At 41.6% G+C, this 23,062-nt stretch overlaps 1 protein-coding gene across 5 annotated transcripts in view; it reads right to left on the bottom strand.

Moving 5' to 3' along the window:
• The window catches only part of STAU2 (staufen double-stranded RNA binding protein 2), a 234,776-nt gene that overhangs the window by 102,302 nt on the left and 109,412 nt on the right, over positions 1 to 23,062 (bottom strand). For all 5 annotated transcript variants that reach the window (XM_067553611.1, XM_067553616.1, XM_067553612.1 and 2 more), the window contains exons 10-11: positions 21,963 to 22,094; positions 13,819 to 13,879 (exon numbers count right to left, since the gene is read on the bottom strand). In XM_067553611.1, the coding sequence (XP_067409712.1) occupies positions 13,819 to 13,879; positions 21,963 to 22,094 (193 nt within the window). The remainder of the gene's footprint in view (positions 1 to 13,818; positions 13,880 to 21,962; positions 22,095 to 23,062) is intronic.

Genomic DNA, 23,062 nt, shown 5'->3' with positions numbered 1-23,062 from the left:
TAGAACACTTTAGTGGAACATGCCCTGCTCCCAGCACTGCAATCTGTGTAACCGCTGGAACTGTATGCATGCCTTACTCCTGTGGGCTGCCATGCAAACAGGGCCATTATTTGACCCTACACGTGATATGCTTATCTTATAAAATAAACTGAACATTTCAACATTTGAAATAACCTATCTTTGGCTGAAAGAAGATTGTTTATATGAGGTGTAATCAATACTTGTGAGCTCAATAAAATCAGCCAGCAATAACTGCTAAGTAGTTTATTTTTAAGATCCAGATTCTGCCACCCTTATTCACACTGAAAATACCTTTTTACTTCATTAATCCCACTAAAATCAATGGGACTAACTGCAAAGCAAGGTACTTTGCAACATGAGTGAGGGTATCAGAACCTGACACTAAATTATTTCACCATGAAGTCATTCACAATAGGCCATATCATGTAAGTTGCTGAGCACTTGCAGATCCCCAGTGACTTCCAGCTGCTCAAAATCTTTTAGAATTTGGTCCATCATAAATCTGATTTCATCAAAAAGCCTTAGAGAAATTCTAAAAAAAAAAGGGTGGCTATTTAAGTAACAAGCATGAGTGATTTAAGTATTACCATAAAAATAAATGTAAAAGCCTTACAATTTCTATATCAGAAATAGTTTTTAAGAGTTGCTACTTCCAAAAACATTAGTAAAATAACTGAATAGGTAAACGCTATGACCATAAAGTACTCAGCAATAGTCTATATATAATCTTGGCCTTTGGAAGAAGAAATAGTTGCCTAGACACCAGCCTTATCTACCTAATACATCTGTCTGAGGTTTTTACAGGCATCCAATCACTGTAATATCCAGGCACCAAAATAATACTTTGTACTTATGTAGTGCCATCCATTAAAAGATCTTAGTTACGTGAAGTTAAACTAACTGATATTATGTAGTGCCCCTATTCAAAAATCAGTTAGTTTAACCTCACAACAACCATGTTAAAAGGTAAGTATTATTATTTGGGCCTTTATGATTGAGTAAGAAGACATGAAAAAAAAATTTGTATTGGTTTGTTGTTAGGTTTTATTTTACATTATTAACATCAGGTCTGGAGTTCCCTAATTTTGCTGGAAGATTCTCTGCATAACTGGAGAGCTAGTAGAATTATGACATCACAAGAGACGAGGCTTAAACCTGAGCAGTGGAGAGGAGTAATTTTTAGTTAGACATTTAAAATTCTGTTTAGACTGTGTTTGTTTTTGTTATTTAACTCAAACTCTTGATGAACACTTGAGAGAAAAGCTCTTTGTGAAAGTTTCAACCCCTTTCCCTCTCCATTTGGGAAATGAGAACTTATGAAAAACAAGTCTTGATATTTTTAATATAAAGAACAAGCAGGGAATTTCTGTAGAATATCTGATTAAACACTCTAATGGACAAGTTCAGGACATACAGCATTTTTCTTTTTAGGCAATAACTTGTGCATTTCAGAGTCTGCATAATAGTTCAGGGTACCAACAGAACTTAAGAATGATCAAGGCTAGCATGTGAGTTTTGAAGGAAGATAACATAAGGAAGAGGACAGGAAAAAGTTGTTATTAACAAAAGTAGGTGGGTCAACAAATTAGGAAGTGAGAGCAAATCAGGATGGAGAGTTGACAGTTCAAGTGCTTGGAAAAGCAATGAGAGAGTGATTTTTCAGGGGTGAAGCAATGAGAAGAGTGTTTTAGCATAGGCAAGAACATTCATTAACAGAAGAGAAAAGAGGAGAGTCAAGCTGTAATGATGAAATGAAGGGCATGACCTATATGTGGGAGAGAAAGAAGAATGAGCAAAGTCTAGCAGATGAGGATGGAGAGGTAGTTGGGTTAAGAAAGTCAAGCGGAGTGTACACATGCTCAGTGAAGTTATAAGTGAGGATGAAATCAGAGGAGGAGAAATCAGTGAGGGAGAGGAAGTCCTGAGGGTGAGATGTTTGAAGTAAAAAAGACCTTGGAGAAGAGAATGGAGAACCTGAATAAAGCCTTGGTTAGGATTGTAATACTGCCTCAGCTCAAATGATACAATTTCTCAAGGAGATGATTATTTTGCACTGATGATGAGATAGTCCTCTTCACATCTGGAGAAGCTAAGAGAGCCAGGTCTCAGTTGAGAGATGTTTAGAGCAAAACAGTTACAAGGTCACTTGTGGCCACTCTAAACATTTCCTGTGCTGAAGATTTAACCCCAAATGCATATGGAGTTCTCTATTGTAAATGCTTTCTTATATCTGAACTGACCCTTCACATACACCTACTGTGAGCAAATGTATTTCACAAGGGTATGAAGTCTAATGACCTTGAACAAACCCCCATTCTGTAAGAACTGCCCTCAGACAAGTGAGGAAAAAGTGATATGGTCCTCCTCCCCTGCTTTCTTCATAACTCTCTTGGTCCAATTTGCTGAATGTCAGTTTTTCCTTAAATGTTCTTTCATTTCCTGTTTGAAATTATTAGTGCTTACTGTTCAGGCTGAATGATTATCTTACTCAGACTGCTAAATGTAATTAGGTCTCTCCAACAAAACAAATTTAATAAATAACTAACAACACCAACCCTGATGCCAGACACCCAAAATCTAATCCTCCAGGATGAGATCATACCAGAACAGAATTACATGAATATCTCCTGCTCCCCAATCTGATTTTCCTGGGGTCTTCAGTGAGCAAGGGAAGAGTAGTATCCTAGCTCTCCTCCCTAGGCTATCAAGAAGCCTTTTGTCTCAAAATTAGTGTTCATTTTGTATCCATTGAATCATAGAACATTAGGGTTGGGCGGGACTTCAGGAGGTCATTTAGTCCAACCCCCTGCTCAAAGCAGGATCAATTCCAACTAAATCATATCAGCCAGGACTCTGTCAAGCCGGGTCTTAAAAACTTGTAAGGCTGGAGATTCCACCACCTCCCTAGGTAACCCATTCCAGTGCTTCACCACCCTCCAGGTGAAATTTTTTTCCTAATATACAGCCTAGACCTCCCCCACTGCAACTTGAGACCATTGGTCCTAGTTCTGTCATTTACTACCACTTAGAACAACCTAGCTCCATCCTCCCTGCAACCCCCTTTAAGTAGTTGAAGGCCTCTATCAAATCCCCCTTCACTCTTCTCTTCTGCGTACTAAACAAGCCCAGTTCCCTCAGCCTCTCCTCATAAGTCACGTGCCCCTAATCATTTTCGTTGCCCTCTGCTGGACTCTCTCCAATTTGTCCACATTCTTTCTTAAGTGGGGGGCCCAAAACTGGACACAATACTCCAAAAGTGGCCTCACCAGTGCCGCATAGAGGGGAACAATCACTTCCCTCGATCTGCTGGCACTGCTCCCACTAATGCAGCCCAATATGCCGTTAGCCTTCTTGGTAATAAGGGCACACTGTTAATTCGTATCAGCTTTTTGTCATGGTAGTCCCCAGGTTTTTTTCTGCAGAATTGTTGCCTAACTCATCGGTCCCCAGTCTGTAGCTGTGCATGAGATTCTTCCGTCTTAAGTGCAGGACTCTGCACTTGTGCTTGTTGAACCTTATCTGATTTCTTTTGGCCCAATCCTCCAATTTGTTCAGGTCACTCTGTATCTTATCCATATCCTCCAGCATATCTATCACTCCCCTAGTTTAGTGTCATCTGCAAACTTGCTGAGGGTGCAATTCACCCCATCCTTCAGATTGTTAATGAAGATGTTGAACAAAACCGGCCCCAGGACCAACCCCTGGGACACTTCGCTTATTATCGGCTGCCAACTAGACATTGAGCTGTGGAGCCCGATGATATAGCCAGCTTTATATCCATCTTATAGTACATTCATCCAACCCATACGTCTTTAACTGGCTGGCAAGAATACTGTAGGAGACCATATCAAAAGCTTTGCTAAAGTCAAGATATATCACGTCCACTGCTTTCCCTATATCCAGAGAGCCAGTCTTCTCATCATAGATAGCAATCAGGTTGGACAGGTATGACTTTCTGTTGGTGAATCCATGCTGACTATTCCTGATCACCTTCCTCTCATCCAAGTGCCTCAAAATGGATTCCTTAAGGACCTGCTCCATGATTTTTCCAGGGATTGAGGTAAGGCTGAGTTGTCACCTGAACACTTGATGGCATACCAAACTACTGCAAGAGACTCCAGCCTCTGTCTAAAGGCTCAGCTGGTGGGACTGACACCTTGGAATGTTCAGTTATGTTATAATGCTCACCTGGCAGCACCTGTGCTAAAAAGCAGTTGGAGAGTCTTTGTTCTTTGAGCTGTGCCACCTTAAATGCTTTCCGCAGTGTTATCAATTCATCTTATTATGGCTTCTACTCAGAATGACCATGGATTAGTAGTGTAGAATTTAAGGCAAATGTATAATTAAAAGTTATTACATTATCAATCCATCATCTGGGAGAGCAGATTGATATTAAATTTATACTTTACCTTCACCAAAAGTCCAAAAAACAGTGATAATTAATAAAAATATAATCCATTGCAAATTATACAGTTGAGGCACACAGAAAAAGATACAGAATATTGAAAATAAAAATATAGCACTACCAGATCTGAATTTAACAAATTTGAAATATAAAATAGACATATTATCCAATAAACTGTGAATAGATTTTGGTTATCATAATCCATGGAAATGTACAGGTGTTAAATTAGCCGCAGGAGGGCTCCATTAACATTCCCTGAGTGCAAATGAAACCTATGGAGAATACAAGAAATACTTCATAAAAATACTGCTATATAGTATATGTATTTCCTGTTCAAGACTAAGATCTACAAGCACACAAAATTTCATGAAAATCAATTTTAATTTATTGTCTCCATTATGCTTTTATAAGAAACAAGTCAAGATGAAGCAAAAGAACAAATACTTTCCCTATAATTTAACTATACATTTTTCTATCAATAGGGCATCTAGCGAAATGATTATTTCTATGTGACATATTGATTAGGTGTGTGCAAAAACACAAAAGATACTTAATAAGTGAAGGCAATTGCCTAAATTCCCAATCCTATTCTGTCCAATATAGACAGAAATAGTAATGTTCTTTTTAACCTTGGATTTAAGGCACTACTCGGACTCTCTCTATTTTCCTCTTGGCTTATTTTTTACTCAGAACAATTGCATTAGATCAAATATCTTTGTTCCTTTGGAGTTCATCTGCTCCTGCTGCTTGTTCGCCACCTGAAATCATAATCATCTGTTTGTGACATCACAATTAGTTACTGTGAAGATGATTAGTATGTCACAAACAGATGATTATGATTTCAGATGGTGAATAAACAGCAGGAGCAGATGTACTTCTAAGGAACAAATATCCTTATTTCATGCGAAAGTCCTTAGTAATAAAAGATTAAGGAAGAAAAACAACAGTAAATATTTTACACATAGGTGGAACCATTTATAAACATAATGTTTTCCATGAGGTAGCTGTGGTTCTTCATTTTTCACTTGGACAACTCTCAGAAAATGAAGAAGTGACTTCTGTTCAACCTCTGTTCAAACCTTTCCTAGAGAAAAATGGTTTGCACCCTTTTTTTCTGCTTCTTTATGATGTATAAGGAAGACCTGATAGTGCTATCTTTAGTAGGAAGTAGAGTTGAGAAGTTTGTCACGAGGATGGTTACTGGAGTATTTGACAGCTGGGAAGATGGGGTAGGGGTAATGGGTCAGCTTCTGGGGACTAGTCCTGGGAGATGCAGAAGATGCAATAAGTGTGTATATTATAGGAAACAAAGCAGAGGGTATTTTCCACTGATGACATACACAAAATATACAGTTGGAAAGAAATAAAAATTGAGGTTACTTACTGTAACTGGAGGTTCTTCAATATGTGTTGTCCCTATCTGGATTCCAGATGCGGGTGTGTATGCACGCCATGTGCCAGAGCCTGAACTGTTGTTAGTAGTGTCAGTTGACCTGTGTGTGTGTCAGCCCCGTGGTGCACCCGAGGTCTTATGAGTCTGCGCAGGTCGATGCCCCTCCAGTTCCCTCTTACCAATAGGCAAAGAGCCTGTACCAGAGGGGATGGGGGACAGGAATGGAATCAAGATAGGGACCACACATCTCAAAACACCTCCAGTTACAGTAAGTAACCTCTGGTTCTTCTTTGAGAGCTGGTCTCCATGCGGATTCCAGAGGTGGGTAGCATAATGAGCAGTACGCAGGCTGGAGGTGGCAGCAAAGGCTTGTTAGAAGTGAGAATTTGTAGGACTGCGTGGCCTACCTATGCATCTGCTGCTGCTGATGGAGCTATGGCGTAGTGAGCAGTGAAAGTATGGATAGAGGACCATGTGGCTGCCCTACAAAGGTCCTGCCACGGGATGTCTGCAAGGAAGGCAGACATGGAGGTTTGCGCCCATGTGGAATAGGTAGTGATGCCCAGTGGTGGAAAGAGTCGCAGAAGAGTGTAGCATTCAGATATATCGGGAGATCCACTTCGAAAGATGATGTCTGTTGGTCCCAGTGATGTTTTGTTTTATGTTCTGTCCAAGGCTTCTTAGGCAGCAGAGCAATCAGGTCACTGAAAAAATTCTCACCCGACCTAGCACAGCTTGGGGAGGTAACGCTGCAAGTATAGGAGTGTGGATGATGTGGCTCTAGCCACCCAATTTCAGACTGAGGGGATTGGGTAGGCTTCAGAACCCAAACTGTTGTCCAAGCCACAACATCCACACTGCTATTTTTAATGTGCTAGCTCAAGCTAGTGCGAGTCGATCTACCCCAACTGGGAGTGATGAAGCATATACACATCCTTAAAGAATCTGGAGACTATAGTGTCAGAAGATGGATTTGTCCTTAACATAAATCTGATGAGCAGATACTTTTGCCATATTGATTTTAGAAAGACTATAGCTAAGCCCTGAAACCTAAAGGAGGTACTCTGAGACTCCAGGGCACCAGCTCAAGATGGGGGAAATCCTTTATTAGTGGCCCTATAGTAAATTATTTCCATGTTTGTTTGTAGCATTTCAAGATAGTCTTTCCTGGATTGCAAGAAAATGGCTTGAACCCTCCAAAAGCAGAAGCATTACTTAGCAGGTTCTCTTCCATGCTGCAAAGTGGAGTGCCCTCTGGGTTCAGATGCAGAAACCTTCCTTGCTGTTGAAACAGAAGGTCTGGAGATAGGGTCAGCAGATATAATGGTTTTTTGGCCAGCTGTAAAAGATCTGGATAGCAGTGCTGATGAGGACATGTTGGCACTACCAGTATAACATTAGCTCTGCCTTATGTCCCACGGTATCAGAGGAATGGGAGGGAAGGCATACAAGAAATCATGGTTTCACTGGGTGGCTCCACCTGCGAAAAAGTGCTTTGGCCATGTTAGGTTTCAAGAACCATTCATGTTGATCCTGAGACCTGCTGCTGACTGAGTGCGCCTTCACATTCTCCTCCCCGGCAAGAGGAAGAGCTACTGGGTGGATTTGGTTTTGCCCATGTAGCCAAGGATAAAAGATATCAGGTATATTGAGAATACGGAAGAGAAATATAAGTATTAATCAGTATTGTAACACAGGTCGTACAGGCCTCAGGCCTGTAAAATATTTAATTTAGCCAAATTAGACTTTATTATTAATTTACTTATGCTAATTTATCCTAAACCTACTGAGCTTGTGTCTTCGTTTGTGATATGCTGATATTTTGAAAATTACTGCAGAGGTTTGGATAATGATGTCTACAAAAGATCAGCAGACAGCACAAGATGCCATTGGTAGCTAGGATGAAATGTTAGAGACTTCCTTAAGGTAATCACCTATTATTATGGTGATAAAGTGATGTAAATGTTAATGAGCATAAGGGGAACTAATGAGTTATCCCAAAAGTAGTGGGCCGTGGAAGTTCAAATAAGGAAAGGGGGTTATAACCTTTATAAATATGTACGAATCCCGCTGAGTGTTAGCCTAACATATCATAAAAGCTGTATCCCTGATCTGCATGGTTTGATGAGGGGGAGACACCAAGATGATGGTCACTGGTGGTGACGATGATGATGATGGTGGTGAGGATGATGATGAGGATTAACACTTCAGGTTTTTCCACAAGACATGGTGTGAGTAATGCAAATATTCTGATTCTGTATTGGCCACTCTATCCTTTACCAGACTGCAGTGTGTGCATTGTTTGGTTGGTTAATAAAAACAATTATTATAGAAAGAGCACTGTATAGTCTCTGTTGTGCGCCATGGGGTGGCCCTTATATTGCTAAGCTCTCTACCGTAGTCGATCTTGGGGGTTGAACTCTCACAGATTAAAGTAAGTGTAAACCCTCACTTTGGGGTAGGTAATTGGTTAAAGTAACCAAAAACTACAGACAATGCTACACATGCACAGCCAAAGTTTTCTTGCCTCCACAGACACAGGTGAGGAATGCATCCCTCTCTGCTTGTTGATATAGTACATAGACATGGTATTGAGTATATGCACCTGTGCTATATGATGCTGCAAGGACAAAAGGTTTGCGGGCCCACCACACTACTGAGCTCCAGTCCAGCAGCAATAAATCAGAGAAGATGGAATATGGACCCGCAAGTGCTCAGAAGGTAAGGCTCTTGGAGGTCTTGGCAATGAACATGCTAGCCCCAATTGGAGGCAATAGTGGTGATAGTGATGTAGAGATGGCGGGACAAAAAGGTACCCCCAGAAGACATTGCCTCTGTTCTCCTACCAGCAAGCTGTGGGAGCACTCAAGGAGAGATGGTCAGCCTCCTTAAAAGGCTGTATACATTTGGTGTGTAGAGACCTGCCTCCCTGTGCTGCAAGAGTCTCATGTTCAGAAAAGCAAGGGTTGTGACATAGGTTGATATGGTCATTAGGCCTAATAGTTTTAGGAAAAATTGTTTGGTCTGTACCAGTTGTTTCCTGCGAGTTGTCAGGAAGTCTCATATCTTACCACATCTGTCCTCTGGGAGAAAGACTGCGTCCTGAATGGAGGCCAGAACTGCTCCGATGATCCTTTATGTAGGTTGACGTATGAATTTTTCCCAGTTAATTAAAAGTCCCAATAATTGGAATAGGATCACTGAGTACAGATTCTGCTGATAGCAGTTCTAAGGAGCCACTTATCCAAGTAAGGGTAGACAGAGCGCAGAAAGCACCAGACATGAATGTCAGTCTCTGGAATAATTGCTGGGCAAGAGGCACACCTCTTGAGGCTCTTGTGGAACTCAAGTATTCAAAATAGTACCAGTGAGGGACTGAGGGTTTCTGGAACAGGAAAAGGTCTATTTTCACTAACTATCCAATAATACTCTAAACTAGCTGTTTACAGAGAACTCTGAAGGAGGGGCAAGTGGATGTCTAGTCTGCAGGTCATGAAGGTGAGTTCTGCTCACTCTCTGTGGTGGTGGAAGAGGGATGGTTGGGGGGGTGTACTCCCTTATATAGGACAATGATAGGACCATGATATCACCCTGGTGGGAGATCTCTTGTGCACCATCCCCAAAGCACATTGATTTTTGAGGCATTTCCATGACAGGAGGACAAGATACCCACAAGTGGGATTGCAAAAGGTCTTGCAAAACAAATATTAAAACAGCTATTCAAGTTCTGCTATGCAGCCAGGTCCTAAACATCTCTTTATTGCCCTCCATAACTTAAACAAGACTCTGGCTAATACTGGCAAATTCACTGCCATCAGATCGATTTTTCCAGATCAACTGAGCAGCAGTGAGACATGCTCAATCGATCAAGAAGTTGATCTAATAAAACCACCTCCCCAAAAATCACAGCGCAGTGGAGACGGCGTGCTAAAGGGAAGTTACGAAGTCAACGGGAGTTACGCAAGCTACTCTGCATAGCTTACGTAACTCCTGTTGACTGCTGCCGAATTTTGCCGGCAGTGTAGACCTGCCCTCTGTCTTTCTCTACACTTCTAGTATGATCCTCTCTGCGGTATCTAGACAGAATGTAAGGGTCAGGAACCCAGGCCTGTAGAGCTACCAGGCAGCTGCCATCTTCAGGCTGGCACCCAGAGGCAGTTATAACCAACTTGCACTCGACTTACCATGGACCCATTGTGGACATGGAAAATTCCACCTCAAGGGCTTGACAGACACAGCCCCTCTGGCTCCTGATTGGCTCCATACCCTATATATACCCAAGGAGCATTCCGGAAAGTGTCCAGGCAACAGCGTGGATTGTCTGTAGCTTCCATAACTGTTCCTGCTCTTTGCGCTTGAATTTCTGGTTTGACCTCAGCTTGATTTGGACTTCACCTCCTGATTTGGACCCTGACCCTTGGTATTGACCCTGGCCTGGAACTGATTCTGAACTCTCCTGCCACTCCCAGCCTCAAGTTTGCCTCTGCTCTGACCCTTGGCCCTGACTGCCTTTTTTGGGATCCTGACACAGAATCTCTACCCATGTTCTCTAGTTCTCACCTCTCTTCACTTATTAAATGCTACAACACTTCTCCCAGATGTACCAAAAAGCTATACTCCAGCAAGTTTTACCCTGCTCCACTGACTCCCGATAAAAGTTCCCCCACTCAGTACATTTACAGCAACCACAAATGTAGGAATATAAATCAATACAATGAAAATTTACTATTTGCAAATTTCTGTTTTCTTGCTCTTTCTTTCCATTCTTCAGCTTCTTTCAGCTTTTACTTTACTCATTCCATTTTCTGTTTTCATTCCTTTCCATCTATCTCATTATTTTCTTTGCTTCTTTTTAGTTTCATGTCCCCCTTTTATTTTCTGTGTGCCCCCACTTTCCTTCCATCTTTACCTTGTTCCTCTATTTCTTTCATTCCCCAAAACCCTCTTTCCCCAATCTCCCATCTCTTCTGCTTTGGCTCCCACACTCTCTGTCCACTTCTTTCAAGTACACCCCTGGAAACATCCTTAAGAGTCTCTTAATTTCACATGCCACCAACCCACACCTTTCTCCCTCCCCTTCCTTCCCAAAAGCCACAGGATTCATCAAATAACCTTTGCCAACAGTGCAAACTATCTTTACTACCCTCATTTCTAAAATAATTGTGTTCTTCTGCAGGAGTGAAGAAAATACCATGACATTCCCCTTGCTGAGTTTACTGCACACGAGGGAGTAGAGTTGACCTCCTCAATAGAACAAATAGGAAGTTCAGCCCCCAAGATCCACTGAATCTGGCAGATATGCAGAAGGTCACAGTTATCCATGTGAAGGCCCTGTGCCTCTACAGCAGCTCTGGGAGTCTCCTGCTTGCACTCTGGATCCCTGGCAAGGTGGCTACGTTGGATTCTGTCAGCAGCAGCTGCACCAAACATCCCTATAAAGGGAAAACTCCACAACACAATGCAAGGAAGCCCCCAAAACATTAATACAGCCTCAGACTGTACTAACTGTGACAACCATGTGTGTTATCTTTGTGGACCATAATATATCTTACGTTGACAGTATGAAAGCCTCAAAAAGCCATTATTCTGATATGGGCCAGACAGTATGAGCTGTAGAATAGTTATAGCACTTTGTGTGTGTATTGCTGTTGTTGGCAATACCTTGGTGGTCGAGAATGATCTCTTTTTCAGGTTTTATTTTATATGGATCCTCTGGTGACTGAGGAGTCTGATCCTTGAGCCACACTCGTTGACAGATGTTGCAGATGGTGTTGGAAGGCAGGATTGGGGCATGATTGCTGCATGACAGTTGTCTGTCCTTTCTTTTCTGGCATTTTTGTGGTACAAGGGCAAGGTGATTTTCCTCAAATGTGGTTGTTCCTTCTCTGACAAGTCTTCACCAGTTATCCCTGTCTTGGGCGACTGTCTCCCTATATGGGATGTCAGTGCCACAACTCTTGATGTTTGTCTTGAGAGTGTCTATAAAGCATTTTTTCTGGCCTTCCATTTTCTTTTCTCCTTTGGTGAGTTGGGCGTACAGCAATTGTTTCATTAGGTGTGCATCAGGCATGTGCACAGTGCCCACTCCACCTCAACTGGTGATGGATAGTCAGGCCCACAACACTGAAGATATTGGCCTCCGTGAGGACACTGATGTTAGTGCGATGATCCACCCACTTTATGATGAGCATCTTCTGGAGAAATTGCTGGTGCTCCAGGTTTTTCAAGTGTTTTCTGTAGGTCACCCAAGTCTTGCAGCCATAGAGGAGAGCTGGGATTACCACCCCTTTGTAAACTAAAAGTATAGGGTGTGTTCTAATGTCATGGTTGTTGAACACCAGGCAAGACAGCCTGCCAAAGGCAAGGCTGGTACAGCAGATTTTGTGCTGAATCTTGATGTCTGTGTGTGCATATTGGTGTGTTCCTGAAATCACTAGTAATTAATGCAAAATCCCAAACTTTACCTTCTGGGGAATAGGGGGAGAGGGATAGGTGTACCTCTTTTCCAGAGACTAGGAGACAAAGCAAGACTTTTGGTATAAAAGGATGGGCATAAATAGAATCATCCTCTTTTTAATTAAGCAAATGGACAGGATCTTTGGTTCTTGGGAGCCTCAACTGCCGATGAAGAGTTGGAAGGACTTTGGCATACCAGGGCCCTACAGTACTGGTAGGTGATTTCTGGTGCATTTAGGATGTGTGTAGAACCTTTAATTAATTATTTTTATATGCTTTCTCTGTATGCTCTTTAACCTGAATAAATGTACTCAGATGAGAAAGAGCTGTGTGGTAACTTGTAACTGCATACATTCCTCTCAGCCCTCTGAGAGGAAGCAAAGCCGTTAGGCAGACTGGATTGCTGGGGATATCACTGTAGACTACAGAGGACTGCAGCCTAAAACCTCTAGTCAGAAGGCAGTGGGGCACAGATCTCTGCCCAGAAAAAGGTGAAAGATAGAGGTATGAGACCTCAGGCATATTCCTGGAGTGAATTATGGAGCATAGTTAAAGGTGCAGATACCCTGAAACTGTGTCACTAGCTTTCCCTAATATTCCCTTGCAGGGTCTGGCCCTTCCCTTTTGCCCTCTACCTACTTGAGATCTCCCCCATGCACTGATCTAGAGGCACAGGACCACAATTTTGTGTAGAGACACAGAGCCACTTCGAATGCATCCACATTAGGAAAAAAGTTGTGTTCCTACCTTATGTTAACAAACACATGGTAACTAACATGAGGTAAAATCGTAGTGAAGACAAGGCAGTTTGTAGTTTTCACGTGTTAACACATCAAGGTGCTAATAGGACGGTCAGCCCCTTTAAGAGCCAAGAGCCTGGGAACAGTCAGCCCTGTTATTAGATTTAGAGGGGCAGGAAGCAAGTGATTATAAAAGTCAGCAAATGGCTTAGTTGAGGGGGAGCTGCAGGTGGGAGATGGGCTTTTGTTTTGATGTTTTGCCTAAGTTTTATGTTGCAGAATAAAATTGCATCCTGACAGAGACATGGGCAAGGCAGAGTGTCTTCCCTGGGCTGGGGAAACAGGCCAGCAGGCTATACAGGCAAACCCTGGATGCAAGCCTGGAGTTTACCTCAATCTGCTACCGTGAAAATTACCATTACTTTGTCTTCACTAGAATTCTACCTTGTGCTAATTACCATGCATGAGCTAACTTAAAAAACACCTAATGAAGACAATGCCTAACTGGCTCTATAATTACTGTAATGCATTTCATTCAAAGTGAGCATGAAAATTCTCTATTCAGATTCACCATTTAATAAACATTGAACATGCCATTTTGCTCTTATTATAGTATAGCAAACAACCACATCTATACATGTAAAGCAGATACATCACAGTAAAATTTTTTTTTTTTTTATCAGAAATTGAAAGACTTACTAAAATGTCCATAATGACTAGAGAAATCATTTTGGTTGTTTCAAATACCTTAAGGAAAGGTGCCTAAAAGTTAAATATTAATGAATATAGGAAGCAATACTCACTGTTACTTGTTGGCTCAGGAAACCCAACATTCTGGCCATTCCAGCCTTTGTTTTCCCCTGGCTGGCACAGTTAAAAAAAAGAAAGAAAGAAAGAAAGATATAAGTAAGTCCAGCACAAATATATTTTTACAGAAAGTATTGAAGAGTTTTGTGAAGAAACATTTTCATTTTAAAAGAGTGGCTGTTCAAATTCATCAAAGCTAAACAATCACCTGGAGTAGTTCTCTACAAACCTGCCCACACAGTTATGCTTAAGCACCTTCATTTTCACCTGAAACAGGTTCTTCCAGAACTAGACCTCCCAATGAATAAACATTACCAGCTACAGGCCAAAAGATCAACAATAAAGATGTGAGCACCATCTCACCAAGGATAAGGCTCAGATTAGCAAATGTGTTTAACTTTTGATTATTCAGTGCTGGTGTAGTAATAGTCCCAGGATATGAGAGAGATATAAGGGACCATTCAAAGTGAAGTAGGCCATTAACACCCCTGTAGTCATAGGAAAAAAAGGGGGTTAGTGGGTTACAGACTGTTGTAATAAGCCCTAAACCTACTGTCTTTATTAAGACCATGATTTTTAGTATCTAGCAAAGTAATGAATTTAAACTCCCAAGCTCATCTTTTCCAAGTGTTGTGCAGGTTTTCTTTGAGGATGACGACCGATAGGTCAGATATAGAGTAATCACTTTCAGGTGATATGATGTGTTTGTCTTTTATCATTTTCCTGAGAGAGTTAATTTGAGAGCATAGTGATTGTCTGGTTTCACCCACACAGTTGTTATTGAAACATTGAGTGCACTGGATGAGGTACATCACTTGTTGTGATAAGCATGTGTAGGACCCATGGATCTTTAAAAGTGTGTTGTGGTGCATGTTGATCATTGTAGCAATGGACAGATGTCTGCAGGTTTTGCATCTTTTATTTTTGGCAGGATCTGGTGCTGCTTTGAGTTGGTGTGTCCTGGTCTGTGGGGAATTTGCTTCTGATGATGAGCGTGGAGAGTTTGGGGGGTTGTTTGAAGGCCAGAAGAGGGGATGCAGGAAAGATTTCATTCAGGATGGGGTCTCCCATCAATTATGGGTTGTACTTGTTTGATATCCCATATGTTTTTCTTAGAATACATGCTAAATACTCATGCTAAATTATCTGTTCGATCTTGCATTTAGCTGTGACATTCTTAGTACCTTTCCCAGATGTGAAGAAGAGCTCTGTGTAGCTTGAAACCTCGTCTCTCTCACCAACAGAAGTTGGTCCAATAAAAGACATTGTCTCACCCACCTTGTCTCTCTAACTTTTGATTAGTCGGATTTAAAACAAAATGCCATGAGACACAATCCTTCCACAAGCTCCCAAGGGACAGTGCAGTGCCTAAATGGCACCATCTAGCTTTCAACATAAGAACTCACATGCTGGAATAGATCCATCTGGCCAGTAGTCAAAACTAGATTTTGCAGAGGAAGATGTAAAACTGCCATAAGACAACTACTGTAATTATATAATATTACAAAAGGTAGGAATTAATTTACTCCTTGAAGTAAGAGCAATGGTGAACTCTTATAATTTCCATGATAAGTCGCTATTGTCAGTAAAGGCCAACGGGTCTAACATGGGTTATCTAACAACTCACTCCTATCTTGAAAACATGAATAAACATATAACTTCAAAAATAAGGCATTCTTAAGGCTCTCACAATTGTAACCATCCAGATTTCTATGAGAAGATGGAGACACAAGTCCCAGTTTACCAATGGACTGTGTCTCATCTCACAATCAGCTCAAAGATTGATAGTCTGGTTTCCAGGGCCAGCTCCTCACTGTGGAGCAAATGAACCTCTTCAATTTCCACATGGTTTTACATGGGCACCGTGGCCCTCACAGCAATGCAGCCTTTCGGCCATGACTAGGTCACATATTTCATCCCTAGGAGGCAGGGATGGCAGTAGACAGAAATGACCAAAAGCCAGGGGCACATATTTTTTCCAAAGAGCTGAGATTTATGACAAGATAAGAGTCCTGTTCTGAGGATTTTACCTTATCTGGGTCTCCCAGCCTCCCCCCTGCAGCAGTAGCAGAATGCTCTTTGCCATATGGTGCTGTCAGTGTCTGGCCTCCATCTCCCATTGCCTGCTCTTATTCACTCCATGGTCTATTAAGGCCTTGAAGGGGGAGGTACTGCAGCTTAGGATAGTCTGCATTATAAATTAGTGCTACATCATAAACTTGGCTTTCCTGAGAGGGAAACATGCCATGTAGAGCAGCTGCTCTAATGACTCTTCCCCAGCCACACCTCCTCAGCTATGTGGCACCAAGCTCCAGTATAGGGACTATTAATAATGCACAGCAGAACACAATGGAAAGAGAGACTGTGACTGCAGAGATGTCTTTCCTTCAGACGTCTGGTCATCCCCTTCCACATTTTAACTTCATAGGATTCCTATGATCTGACTTCCATTTCACATCATGAAGCAAAGAGTAGTATATGTCCATTGAAAAAAAGGCAAAAGCTAGTTGTTCAAAATCAATAAGCCATTTGAAATCTGTAGATATGTTTGTGTTTATTGCTCTGTGCTACAACAGAATTGGATCGCTATGAATCTGGAGCACAACCACAAAATCTGCCAAGAACCCTGATGGAAACTAGAGATTCCCAACTCTCCTTTCGCTCCTCTGTGTACTGTTTGTTAACTTCATCATGATAGGGAGTTTAACAAAAATGCATGCATCAGTAAGTCATCTTCAGTGCAGTTGTCTCACATGAATGCCACCTATTCTGAATGGACCTCTCTGGAAGCAGTGAAGAAAGGCAAAAAGAAAGTGGTTAAAATTAAAATACTGCCGCTCCCTCGTCCCATCCCCAGAGTCAAATTCTGGTTGCCTCTGTATGAGATGGGATGGGTGAAGTGAGGACAGGGCAGGGAGTCTCATCCTTGTCTTAGCACTCCGCATAGGGGCCAGCTACAATATAGATCTAGCGCTCTCGTGAGCTTCTGGTTGGTAGGGGCCAGCCAGCACACCCAGCAGGGCTCCGTGGCCTGAAGTTAGCATGGCCAGTGGACTGGAGATGTGATCAAGAACCATCTCCTCCTTGCCTCCTGCTTGTGTTTGACAGCAGTCCTGAAAGCAATATACTGTACCCTTCCAAAGCAGCAATGATGGCTGCTGCTGAGCGCTCTGTTGTAGCGCCCATCTGTGTCTACTCTATACAAGCACAAGGCCTCAGGCCATCTCTATGCAGCTACTATAGCTCGGCTTCCCTCCCAAAAGTGCAGATCAGCTGCCTCCTGATTAAAAATGCTGCAGGCACCATCTCCCCACTATGGCTGAATCTGCCTTAAAAAAATTGGGAGCCATAATTCCCCAGCAGTGTAATCCCATTGCTGTTGGTACAGACTATAGTGTAGGCAGAAAGAGCTCCAGAATTTTTACCACCATATTGTCTAACCTACTCTGAGTAAACTTGGATGAGATGGTGGGAAGAAACTCCCAAGCTCCGTTTATATTAAATCTTTCACTATTGCCCCCACTGGTGAGGTACACTGAAACATTACCCCAGAGAACAAATATTTTCTCAGGCCCCTTTTTGTATGGAGATGAAAAATCTTCAGAATGCCTCCCTCCCAGAGAGGAACATTGCTATGGTGCCTAAAGAGAGATTTTGCTAGAAAAACAAACATTTGGTAGTGATACAACTTTATTATGTGTTATATCATAGATTCACAACCTGGGAGTTTGCAAGGAGGTCACAACCACCCTACTTGTCTTTGGGGCTAAATGAAATAGGGGGTCCTGAAACTTTTTTCTGTTGTAAAATGAGATTATGGTATGGAGAAGGTCGAGAAACAGTGTACTGCGTTATAAGAATTACTAGTTGCTGACGGAAAGAACACTGAATCTTCAAGCTGCAAGATGAGATTTTTCCCCCAGACTGATGGAGTTAATTTAGCTCTTGGTTTCTTTGTGGCCCAGGTTACTTAAGCTTTACTAGCTCTCCAGAAGACATAAGGCCAGGCCTGACATGATGTACTCAAATGTATACCACATTAGTAATAATGTCACTACTAAACTCCGGTCACCGTAAAAAACAAGACTGACGAGTTACATTATGCAAGTTGGATTCTTTCTTTTTCTGTTGTTTGTTAGCTCCTTCTCAACTGACACAGGTTGGAGCCTTGACAAGCTTTACAAAAAAAAATTTATCACATGACTAATATAGGGCCTGACTGTGCCTTACAGGCAGAATGGGGTGCTGGTGGTAGCATGGAACTGCACTGCCAACAAGATCACTAGGAGACATTCTCAATGTCATCCAGCACACCTGTACATGTAGCGTGCCTGCTGCTAAACCCCTTTATGTGCAGCTTCTTACTGTCTCCATCCCCTTAACATAGACCTGCTGCCTCCTTTGGGGCAACAGGTGCCCTCAAAGGAGTAGAGAGGGAGCAGACCCTGTGTTTCCCTTGATGCAGGGACTGTAACACTACCACTGAACCTAGACCTGAAGAATATGCTTCAGTCCAGACACCTAAAATAGAAATTCACTATACTGAGCACGAGAGGAAACAATATCAAGTTACAATATCAAGTCCATAGTTAGGATTTTTAAACAATGTTTAGAATTAGAAGCTTGAAAATTAAAGTGAGAGGATTTCACAACCATAACATTCTCTTAACATGTGTTCTATCAGAGCCCAGAGGAACTCCACCCCTGCCACCCACACACATATTTTTACCTTCCTTCCAGCCAAAGAGGAAGTGAGAGGGACCAAGCAATGCTGCTCCTTAACTAACTACAAAGGGATTGAGTGCTGGGAAGCAGTTTCACCCTGCCACAGACTGATCGTACTGCCCCTGTAGCAATAACATACCTGCCTAGGAAAGGAGAGATAAGAACTAGGAAGTGAATCCAGTTCTCCCACATGGCAGTGCAGAGCACTCTCATTAGTTCTCACGAACAGCTACTTTCCTCTCCTCCTTCCCCCTTACTGTGTGGGGAACATCAGATAATGAATACTCCCATTTTATAAAATCTGTGATATAAAAAGAATGTGGTTTACATCTTCAGCTTGTATATACAGTGTCATATTTCCTCATTATTTTCATATCAGTAGTAGAATATTGTATTTATCTTTTTCCTGCTAATCTCAAGACACCTGCTTCTGCAGAGTACATAGTAAACCTGTTTTTCAAACAGAATACATTAACCTGCAATCAAAGAGCTAATAATTATAGTTTATCAAAACAGCAGTGTCCATTCCTAGTTAAGACTGCATAATGGTTTCCATTCTAATCACCTTTTTTCACTTTTGCAAACCTTCCAAAACTATCATCTTTTGGGCTGAATCTAAGCATCATTTCTGCCTGATGGTGAATTCTTTTCAGAAAATTTGAGCAAAAATAGGCCAGACAATTTACAAGAAGATATATATCTATATACTTCCCCATTATTAAAAACATGCTTGACCTTTTATTCATTTTTTTAACAGTACTTCAGCCAAAATGGCAGTGAGTTAAAAGCTGAAACTGGCAGAGAAATACCCTTCATTGTGTAGAAGTTTGAGTGTTCTGGTGAAAACTGGTTTTCATTTGAGTGAGTTACGAGCCTTTGAAAATTGCATGTGGGCATGCACAATGTATTTTCCCTGGGCATTTCTGCAGAACTCAAAGTACTCAACTAAGAATGGCTGCACTGCACACATGTGCATGTCTGGTTTAGCTATGTAATGAAAATTGTACTAAAAGGGGATGGTGCTGAGCTTGGGCTCCTCCTGTGCAAGGGAAAGGAGAAAGCAAGAGGAAGGGACAACCAGCCACTAGCAGTCTTCATAGCCTTTTTAGGCCAGGCCTGAGATCCTTTGGAAGGAGACAGAGAAAGGGTGAAGAAAAGAGGACTTTTAATAAAAAAGAGAGAGAAAGTGGAAGAAGGTAAGACTCAGATGGAGGAACAGAGAATACATGGCTAGAAAGAGGAATAAGAGAAGAGTTGAAGTCATGAGGCCAGTTAAAGAACCAAAAAAGGACCAGAGTCTATTAGATAAAATATCCACTAAACACAGAGGGGAATTCATGGGAAAAGACTATGGTAAGAAAACAGAGAATCAAATTCACCAAAGGAAGGAGGAAGAACAGGAGAAATTCCCATTGTCCCATCTTTTCAACTTGGAAATAAAATTACCTATTGAAAGGCCCCTTTAAGTAATGACTTTCTGTACTATATATAATTTTAAAAAGGAAGAGTGTTTGCATTTTAATAATTTTACAATTTTTCAGATTCTTACTTCTGAGTGACAGTATCAATGCACATGACTCCTTAAAGTAGAAAAAAATCGTTATTTATTGTAGCCCTACAAATCTCCAGAGGAGATTCTATTTATAACCATCAAAAACTCTAAAGCTGTTCTTTTTAGAAAATCAGTTATCTTTATAAAACAACACTCTTAATATTAAACATATCACTCGGAATGAAAGTTACACTCCATTTAAAAGTCTTCAGGATAAAATTCTGAAACATCACCACCTATATTTCACCTCTGGAAATAGGCACATGTGTAAACCAGTACCTAAATATGCAATTACCCAGTGCATGTACACAATTACAAGTTTACAAGTACATTTTTTAAAATTACAGCATAAATTGTCATGTCAGAAAATGTGGTCAGATATGAAGCATTTTTTAAAAACATTTTTTAAAGAAAATGAATTAAATAAATTGTTTAACAGAAGGGAGCTCTGAACTCAGTTTGTGGCTGATAAGCCATTCTAGCCCACTAAAACAAATCCGTTTCTCCAGCTCTTCATGACAACTAAAATCCTGGCCTGGACAAGTGAAATATAATAACTTGTTGTTCAACACGTAGGCTTTTGAACTGCATTTAAAATATTGAGGTGGATTGAATGATGTGGTGCACATGACATGAGTCTGAAAATGAATATTGATCTCCTGCCTCAGTTTAGTTACTATAAACACCCCTGACCAGCAGACAATATAGATTTGTCTGCTCAGCTCAAGATGTAAATTCCTCCGCTGGTTCTGCTCAGGGAGTTGAACTCTATACCCGAGAAATCAGGAAGAGAGCATGGGCTAATTATGTGTGCACCCAGCTCAAAGTGCTGTATGGGGCACAACAGCTCTTCATTGGTCTGTACAAGAACACTGAGGAGACTTTTCCACCAGTGTGGTTACAGTGATGCAAGTCACAATGATGCAAGCCACTTTTACAATGGTATAGCAAGTCTACACTGGGGGGTTTTACTATTGCAGTTACTTCAGAACAAAATACCTCCAGTACAGACACGCCGTGAGGCAAAAGGCAAAGTTTTAGAAGCAGCTTTGGGTCACACATGCCTCAGCCAATGAGCCCAAGACTAAATGCATCAGAAGAGCTAAGTAACATGTCACTGAGACAGGAACATTCAACACAACTTCCTTTTAATAACCCTTTCTGGTTCCAAACAATGGCACAGCCATACTTTCTTATGCAAGAACTAGGATGCCCTTGAGCAAAAAAAAAAAAAAAACACAACCCACAACAAAAACCACCCTACCATGCTTTTAGTTCATATTGACTTGTAAGATGGCGTAAATAGAAATTTGCCTTGAGTATATGATGAGCAACCATGAGAATGTGACACACCATTACAATTACAGTATTTGATTCAACCTAACTGCTCACCCTACCTATTAGATGATTCTGTAATGTAGCTTGTTTGGAATAAATGAGCCAAAAAAAATCAAAACTATTGCATACATGAAAGTTAATGATCTTTACAAAACATGGAGCTGCAAAGAGGAAGAAATATTCTAACAGGGACACATAAAGGGAATAAAGGAAAGAGGAGCATTAGCCTTTCATTTTGGTAATATGAAATTCATGCATACATACATACATGCAAATATGCTATGCTCCTGGGGCCATATTCTGTCCTCAATTATACTTGCGGAGGAAGGGGTTGTTACCACCCAATGAGGTTATGTACAACTACATTGTAGCTAAAGGAAGAATACGACCACTGTCCAGCCACACAACTCAACTGGCTTTAATGAGGCTGCACCAGTCTGTGGTTCAGTTCCTGCAAAGTGATGATTTGTGAGAGCTTAGCATCTTATGGAACTGGATTTGGGCCGCATATGGATCAATTCTCACCTTTTCTGACTGATCTTGAAGAGGGGTGGAGGCTTTATAACCAAGCTGTAGCAACATCGCTTCTGCTGCATTTCTTTTAGCTATTTTCTTGTTGGGGCCTGTTCCAGTAGTAACTTCACTGCCTATTTTGACCTTTTAAAATGAAACAAAAATATTGATCACAATCACAGATAAATATGTGGCAGTCTAGTATTACACTGCAACAACTCTGGAGATCTACAGTCAGTTGCATCAGCCCTTTGGACATAGATGCAACCAAAAAAAAAAAAAAGCTGAGAAGGATCATTGGAGTAATTTCTTTACCAAAATCTGGGGGAGGGGACAAACAGAAGGTATCATAAACAAGCTTTCTTCCATTCCTTCTGAAAGCTTCTCACTCCAGAAAAATCATGCCAATCACTCATACCATAAAAGTGTGTGTCTGTACATGACTGTGCCTGTGCTTGTGAATGTTATGTGTACAGCAACGTGTGCCTCCCACAGCTCTGTGTTCCCATACCCCAGGATTGTGCCCCTGTGTCCTCTCTTGTGCTCTGTGTCTCCCTGGCCCTGTTCTCTGCATCCCTTGATGTCCCTCCAGCTCTTGCTCTCTCCTGCTTCACCCCAGGAGAGGAAGTGATATAACTTCTGGATTACCTCCTCCCTTGCAGATGTACTGGCTGCAGCAACCGTCCAGAAGCATCATTAGGAACCACAGTAGTGTGGAAACTAAGGGTATCTCATAAGAATGGCCATACTGGGGCAGAGTAATGGTCCATCAAGCCCCCTGTATCCCGTCTTCTGACAGTGGCCAGTGCCAGGTGCTTCAGAGAGAATGAACAGAACAGGCAAACATCGAGTGATCCATTTCCTATCGTCCACTCCCAGCTTCTGGCAGTCAGAGGTGAGGGACATCCACAGCATGGGGTTGCGACCTTGACCATCTTGGCTGATAGCCATTAATGGACCTATCCTCCATGAACTTATCTGTAAGCACTTAAGCTTATATAAACAGGAGGGTTTTCCTTCAGTGTAGGTAATCCACCTCTCCCTCCCTGAAACACAGCAGCTAGGCCACAAAAGAATTCATCCGTTGACCTAGCAATGTCTACGTTGGAGAT

Source organism: Emydura macquarii, unplaced genomic scaffold (assembly GCF_026122565.2).
Source record: "Emydura macquarii macquarii isolate MOO-44397 ecotype Brisbane River unplaced genomic scaffold, CSIRO-AGI_Emac_v2 contig_1477, whole genome shotgun sequence".
Lineage (NCBI taxonomy): Eukaryota > Metazoa > Chordata > Testudines > Chelidae > Emydura > Emydura macquarii.
The sequence above is the reverse complement of the archived record's forward strand: the minus strand, read 5'-3'. Positions and strand labels throughout refer to the sequence as shown.